The sequence below is a fragment of the Phaseolus vulgaris genome, chromosome 10 (assembly GCF_051622355.1).
Source record: "Phaseolus vulgaris cultivar YP4 chromosome 10, ASM5162235v1, whole genome shotgun sequence".
Lineage (NCBI taxonomy): Eukaryota > Viridiplantae > Streptophyta > Magnoliopsida > Fabales > Fabaceae > Phaseolus > Phaseolus vulgaris.
Genome location: NC_143507.1, coordinates 31,040,040 through 31,048,194, shown reverse-complemented (window position 1 = coordinate 31,048,194; position 8,155 = coordinate 31,040,040). Strand labels below are relative to the sequence as shown.

Sequence of the window (8,155 nt, the reverse complement as noted above, 5' to 3'; positions counted from 1 at the left end):
ACAATAATGCATCATAAGCGACATTTATTAGATGGCCTCGTTAAAAAACCCTCTTTAAGGGAAAAAGAGCGCCACCTGTTCAACAATATAATTCAGCTTAACAGCAATAAAACTTGAGGTTATTGACATTCCAAGCCCGAGGACTAGGTCCCTCCTCCAGTGTTTCTAACCTGTATGCACCATTCCCCGACACTTCGACTACTCGATACGGTCCTGTCCACTTTGGAAGACAACCTGTTCTTTAGCTAGTACGGATGGGCTTTCAAAGTGAGAGCTTGCCCTCCAATATGGCTTCTCTCTTCTGTTCTTCAGGCTCCTCTCATAACACTTTTGAGCAACTTTCTGGTCAGACTTGATGGTAATTACTTTCCCTCCAAAGATGGCAACTTCATCTTTATATGCTTCGTTGAAGCCACGACACCTAACCTGTTTATAGAAGGTCTACCTAAAAGCAGGTTATAAGCGGAAGGGATATTTATAACGATGTACCTGACAACTATAGTTCGTGCAGCTTCCTCATCAGAGAAAGTGGTTCTCAAATTGATATACCCTCGCACCTCCACTTGGTCCCCTGCAAAGCCCACCAAACACTCATCATGCGGTCTCAGCTGGTCAGGGGACAGTCACAGATTGACGAATGTTGACTAAAACATCACGTCAACCGAGCTTCCCTAGTCAATGAGAACTCGATGCACTCGCCTTCCTATGGTCACAATAGAGATCACGACCGGGTCATTGTCATGAAGGACCACCCCTACTAGATCAGCCTTGGTAAAGTAAAGGGGCGGGTTTGGTGCATCATCAGGTTCCTACGTCTCTACTGACATCACAGCTCTCGCATATCGCTTTCTATTGCTGAGCTCCCTCCTCCTGAGAATCCACCCAAGATCGTCTTTATCTTGCCATACATCGGAATCTCGTGCGGGGGATCTTTTCTCAAAGTGTCTCCCCGAGGCTCTTCCTGCCTGGCCTCACAATACTCCTTCAAGAACCCTTCATTCAGCAACTTTGCTAGCTGACGTCCTAAAGCCAAACATCGTTCAATGTTATGACCGAACCCTTTGTGAAAATTGCACCAAGCATCCTTTTTAGGTCCCAGATTCCTCTTAGCCTTACCAGGGAACCTCAATTTTTCTGCTACTGCCGGTATGGCTATCAATTTCTTGTAAGATATTCTGAATTTAGGGCGGACCTCCTCTTCCCTGAACCTTGCCCTAGGGTCGCCTCTCTTGTAAGGCGCATGTCTGACTGCCGACGTCTCGTGGACCCTCAAAGGTCGGGAAGCCTTGTTGGTATTCCCTGGCTTAGCTGGCTGAGAATGCGAACTACCGTTTCTGACTGTGACTGCCTCTTCAACATTGATGTGTACGACTGCTCTTCGCCTAATCTCTAAAATAGTCTCTGGCGGGTTCCGGATTAGGGTGTTGCAGAATGGTCCTGACGCAACCCCCTGTCCAAAACCGGTAACCATCACCTTCTCGTCATGGGTTTGAAGTCTGACGGTGAGAGCCCAAAACCTGTTCAAATACACCTTCAACATCTCTCCTTCCTTTTGTCTGACATTGAAAAGGTCATACAGCTCAGGGGGTTTGACTTGATTGGCGTAAAACTGTTCTCGGAATAGTTTGGCGAACTGAGGAAAAGAGGTGATGTGGCCATTAGGGGGCCCACTGAACCACTGCATCGCTGTAGCTGTGAAGGTGCCCATAAACATCTTGCACCGCCCTGCGTCTGATCCTCCCGAAATAGTCATCTAGGAATTGAACATTGTAAGATGGTTCTCAGGGTCTTCGGTTCCCGAGAAGGTAATCTTAGGCGTGACATAGTGTGCTGGTACTGGTTCATCTATGATGGCTCTCGAAAAAGGATATGGGCAATTCCTCGTGGGCACACCCGAGTCTCGCTCCCAATGGGGTCGCAAAACACGTTGTTGCATGTCTTTGCGTAGATCCTCATTGTTCTTGCGCAACTCTTCTCACAGATGCACATTGGCCTCTTGGAGAGTCCTGATAGTCTCCATGAGCTGTTGTAGTGTGGGAGCCTCGACTCCTCTTGGTGTCACTGACATTGGTTGTGGTTGCACTGGTTGTGTTGGCTGTGCCAGTTGCTCTAGTTGCTATGTCGACATTGGTTGTGTTGTCTATGCAGCTTGCGTTATCCTTACATTCCGCATCTTGCTTAAAAACTTTGAGCACAAGTGTGGATGGGATCAGGTTTTATCGGGCCCCACGGTGGGCGCCAAATGTTCTTGCCGGTTGACTTGGCCGTCGGTTGTCTCGCGACTGGTTCAAGCTTCGGTTATCCCTTGTGGAATCTGCTCTTTTTGGTTATTGAATGCTTTTACCTGTAGAGACAGAGGGCTTCCTTACGGCCGTTTGCACTCCGACGCTCAAGTCAGTAAGGGCTGACAAAAGCAACAATAATTCTCAGTGTAGTGTGTAAAAACAACGTTTAAACACAGCGTACCTTCACCTAGGGTTTCAACACCTTTTTATAACCGCACATGTAGCAATTGCACTTGAGATAAACAAATATTAATTGAAAATAAGCACATTATCTTATATCTCTAACAGAAAAGCACCTGCCACATGCACCAATGACCTTTAGGTGCTAAACTGCAAGCCACATTCTGTTATACATACACCTCCCTATCTTTTTAGGATTAACAACATCTATTAACAGGTATTTTATCTCCTGAATCACAACAGATAAAATATCTCTTTATCTTTTATCTCCAGAATCACAATCGATAAAATATCTCTTTATCTTTTATCTCCAGAATCACAAGAGATAAAAACATCTCTTTATATTTTATCTTATATGTTTATAAAATATCTCTTTATATTTTATCTTTAAACACATGCAACTTGAATTTAAATCGTAGCACATCATTAGAAAACTAGGTCCATAAACCAAACAGGCCCAACACTGCTACCTTGACTCCATGTCCATGGCCGAGCTGACCTCTACCCTACCCGAGGACCGAGTAGTAGCTGATCCAAGACCGAAGACCGAGCTCCTGTCCAGTACAGGATGAAAAAATCCTTTATTCTTCGTCCTCTATGGAACACCCTCCACATCTCTTATTCACCAAAATTACTAGGAAAATTTGTGAAGAAGAAAGTTGTTTCATTTTTATTGTTTTGTTCAAAAGCTCTCGACCCAGGATTCATGTTAAGCATGTGCTCATGGCCTATCCTGATACATTTTTTACAGAGAGGGAGATAGTATTTAATTTGAGATGTGTGTGATGAAAAAATATTATTTTTCAACTTATTTTTTGATTGCATCTACTTTGTGTTTCCATTCGAAACGCTAACTTATTATTATTATTTTAATAATTTGTATCTTGCATCCACTTTGTGTCCCCTGTTCTAGACTCAATATTATTGAGTCACTTAATTTTTTTTCATTGCATCTACTTTGTGTCCTCATTCTAGACGCTAACTTATTATTATTATTTTAATAGTTTTTAGTATGAGTTGTCTCCATTGTGGACACAATTTGACATTTATTTTTGTGCCAACTTGAGTACACTTCACCCATGCTAGTGGCTTCTTTTTTATATCCCCCACTTTTTTGTTGGCAGCTAAACTGGACTTTTCTTGTACTGAGTCCGAAAATTTGAGACCAAATTGAATTTAAAAAAAAAATACCAACGAAGATAGATTCAATTATATCTCTTGTCAAGATATCATACATTACTATTGAGCATATTATTCATCAGTTAAAATAGATTCAAAACAATTTTGCAAGAATAAGTCCTAAGAAACAAATTTAATAGTAATCAGTCACACACTAATAATTTAAGCTTACTAACAATTTAAGCTTATATTATAAATTGTTTAAATTTATTTTCTAATTGATGATATTGGATATAATAATTGTTAGCATTTAAAAAGAAAAGGCTATTTAACTAAACTTTAATACTAAATCTGTGAACGATTCCTTGTTTGAATTTTTCTTGGATTGATTAATGGTATATTAATTAATTTATAACTAATTTAATGGACTATAATTGATTTAATCAAAGTAAATATGATTAATATATTATTCTCCATTTAATTTCATTCCTCATTCTTTTGTATTTAATTCTATTTTGATTCTATTTAATTGTGTTTTTATTTTATTTTTAAATCAAATCCCTAAATTTTAGGCTTTGATTGTTTAGTGTATGGTATGTGTTTAATAAATAGTTAAGAATGAATTGATTTTGTGAAATTAAACTCAAGGTTGACCAACTAAATACATTTTGTTTTTAATTGTTAAATCTTTTTATGTATAATACAACCTAAACATTCAACATTGGTATTTATTTGAATAGAATTTGAAATTTGATACATTAACATTGGTTGTTAAATTTGTGTTCTTGATTGCTGTGTGATGAGTGGGTGGGGTTCTTTGAAGTGTCTGCTTGGTGCATGGGAGTGCTGAGTTCGCTCGAGAGTTATGAGAGTTTTTTTTTTCCCGTAAATAACACTCTTTTGAATAATATATTTTCCAATATCACCTTTTCCCCTTTAACTTTCTAAATAACACTTTTTTTTTGGTCATGCTGAGAACTCAATTCATTTTTTATTTGCTGGAAAAAATCACTCTTAGAATTTGGTTTCTGATAAAGTAATTTGATTCCCTAAATCATTATGTTGCTGGATAAATGCCATAAGTTTAAACCTTGCATGAGGTTCATATTTTTTTCCAAAACCAACGACACATTGTGTGTTGTCATCATCTTCAATATGGACACATCGATATGAATTCCTAATTTCATTCATATATATTGGACACCAATAAAATAAATCAACAAAATATGACTTGTCATCATTTAGGACAAAGAAATGTAGAATGAAGTTTTTAAGAATTGATAGGGGCATGGATTGATAAATCTCAACTGAAGCAGTTGATTGACTGACAAAGATGGTGGAATGAAGCTCATCAGTGATGATTTGGCCATTGCAATGCACCAAAGCCATGATACTTGCCGAGGTCATTTTGTGATAGTCATAAACATGCAAAAATTGATCTGAATGAACCCACCCATCAACATGTTGGAGACTGGGAAGAACACATGCAATCATATACCCAACTATTAAGTGGTTCATATATCAGTCTAGGCGAACACGAAAACAAATAACTCCCTCAAGAACCACCACAAGAGCATGGGGTTGTTGGTCTTCCCGATGAAGTCTTCGATCCTTTTAGTGAGGATGAAGATAACATTAGGAGGCAGAAGAACCACGTGCATACCATACAAACAATTAAGAACATGAACATACTTCATCTTATGTCCCACCAGAGCATTTTTTGCACTTTCCACCTAAACTACCTATGTATGACCCAAAATTTAATGCCTTTGATCGCGACACAATAGGGGATCCTCTAAGGACACTTTTTGTCGGGCAACAGTTCGACACCAATGAAGAAGCTCAAGATGCCATAAATCATTTCCACATTATTAATCATTGCATGTACAAGGTGTCATCATCAAATCAATCAAGGCTCTTAGTTCAATGTGTTCATGATGATTTTGCAGGGAGGTGTAGAGAGATTTTGCGATCCAAGAATCAATTGTGGGAAATTATGAAGTTGAAAGGTGTTCACACCTGTGTATCCCTTATGATCTCACAAGATCACAATAAGTTGGGTATCAAATGATTGCACAAAGCATTCATGAAATCATCCATGTTAACCCTTCTACACCAGTGTCGACCATAATAGCGCACATAAAGTCATCCTTGGGGTATACCTTCACTTGTAATAAGGTATGTCTAGGAAAACAATTGGCCATAGAAAAGGTATATGGCAAGTGGGGAAAGTCATACCAAAAATTGTCAGCACTTCTAAATGCAATGCAACTTTACGTTCCTGGGTTGATTTGAAAAATACAGACCCAACCTACTTATGAAGGAAACCAATTGGACGTGGACCACATCATCTTAAAGAAGGTATTTTGGATGTTTAAACCATGCATTGATGGTTTCAAATTTTGCAAGCCGGTGGTCCAAGTTGATGGAACTTTCTTGTATTGTGAAATATAGAGGAATCTTATTGGTCACAATTGCGCAAGATGGCCGGAACAACATATTTCCAATTGCCTTCACCATTGTAGAGGGTGAAACTGTTGAGGCTTGTTTTTTTTTTCTTGCGAAATCTACGAAGATATGTTACTCAGCAAGATGGTCTCTGTCCTATTTCTGATCGCCAAGAGAGAAGTGGACTCTTGCATGGGACAACAGTTAAAGATGGGAACATATGACAATCAATCTAGCTGAGTCAACTAACTTTGTTTTGAAGAAAATAAGAAACCTTCCAATATCTTCCATGGTGATGGCAACATAAACCCACTGCAATAAATTTTTCACGGATAGAGGCAGGAAAGTGCAAGCCATGATGGTTGTTGGACATGTATACTCTGAAGTTGTAGCAAAAGAATTAGAAGATGCACAGTCAAAGGCAAACACTCATATAGTGTTTTCCTTTGATAGGAGGAACACCAGATTTTTGGTAGAAGAAAAACAAAATCCAAGAGAAGTAAGACCACTAGGCCGATATGTAGTTCACTTGGACGAGTTATGCTGTGATTGTGGGAAATTCCAAAAAGTACACCTACCATGCTCCCATGTGCTTGCTGCATGCAAATATGCTCACCGCGATACATCTCACTTGTGTACACATTGCAACAGGTCTTTCATGTTTACGAAGAACTATTTGGTGAAATCAGAAATGAAGAATATTGACATGCATACATTGGTAAAATATTATGGCCAAGTCCCGACACGAAAAGAACATCAAAGGCGAGACCTAAGTCAAGTCGAATAAGGACTGATATGGGCATAAGAGAACAACACGGTCGGACCAAAAAAATTTCATATTGTAAAATGCCAGGATACACAAAAAGAATGTGTCCCAACATTACTGGAGCATCCACTTCTCGTCATTAATTGCGTTTCATTTCACACAAACTATTTAATGTACCATTCAATAAAATATTAAATGAAAGCACATTTTTAATTTATTTTCTTTTTTGTTCAACATATACTACATTATTTCAATAATTAACAACAACTTTCCACTAATAAACATGGAAACATTTAAAAACAATTAACAATGTTAGTAATGGTACAAAATGTGTGAGAAAACCGATACACAAGACAATAATGTGCATTGTCACATCACTCTTCAATAATTATTTTTCCCAGGTCACACAAAAACGCACCGACTGCATCCAACTCTAAAACAATTCAAACTCAATCACTTTAACTGAAGCAATAATCTACTGTGGAGGACCTATCCAATGGGGCACCATAATGGAAAGTCAAAATGGTTATGGTCTAGCCTACAAAAGTGTCAACCCTAAAAGAATGTCAATCCCACAGAATTGTTCTTTTAATCAAGTATTTCACAACATATTACAGATACTACAATATGGAGACTGAAAACAGGGTACAAAAATAAACTATTATTGTCCAGTAAGAGTTGTCAATAAAAAACTTGTATACGACATAATACAAATACAAAATGATGCTGACATCCAACAAAAATTGAACTGTTTGTCTAAACTAAAAATTTATGCAATGCAACACCACAAGAATTTACTCAAGACTTTGAGGATAGTACCTACATCAACCATCTTGATAAATCAACATCTACACTTTTCTAAATTAGTAATGCTTTCACTGTTGTCATGTTTATGTTATATAAATCTTATGTATTGTCTTTCATCCACCTTTAACTAATATATAAATTATATTATTAATTAGTTGTCACCACATATTTCATTTATCTTTATAATTTCTTATATTTATTTATAATTAAATATGATTATATAATATTTCTTATTATAATTTATAATATATATTTATATATAACTCATTATTTACCTAATCTTTCAATTTAAATATAATTTATTTTTATTTTAAAATTATAATTTATACACTTTTTAAAAACCTAATAATAAACTTATTCACTTGATTTTGTTTTATTATTACATACTGTATTGGCCAGGAGTGCTCGGGACCTCGGTCCTGACATTCAGGTATAGTCAGCTCGGTTGTGTGAGTTGTGCCTAACTCGACCTTGAGCCGGGCGTGGGCCCAAAAGTTCGTTTCAAAGTCAGGCCAGTTTTTCTTAGTAAGTTTACGTGGAAAAGATAATT

The 8,155-nt window shown here is 37.5% G+C and overlaps 1 protein-coding gene and 2 pseudogenes across 1 annotated transcript; 2 read left to right on the top strand and 1 right to left on the bottom strand.

Annotated features, from left to right (window-relative positions):
• Positions 1 to 826: 826 nt before the first annotated feature.
• On the bottom strand, positions 827 to 1,684 carry LOC137817853 (uncharacterized). The gene has a single exon (XM_068621079.1). The coding sequence runs from the start codon at positions 1,682 to 1,684 to the stop codon at positions 827 to 829; it is 858 nt and encodes a 285-aa protein (XP_068477180.1).
• Positions 1,685 to 5,328: 3,644 nt separating this feature from the next.
• Positions 5,329 to 6,199, top strand: LOC150024720 (uncharacterized; annotated as a pseudogene).
• A 5-nt stretch (positions 6,200 to 6,204) lies between these two features.
• Positions 6,205 to 6,941, top strand: LOC150024719 (uncharacterized; annotated as a pseudogene).
• The last annotated feature ends 1,214 nt before the right edge of the window (positions 6,942 to 8,155 follow it).

Coding starts and splice junctions, on each gene's coding strand:
- LOC137817853 (XM_068621079.1), bottom strand. CDS start 1,684: ATGCAGTGGTTCAGTGGGCCCCCTAATGGCCACATCACCTCTTTTCCT.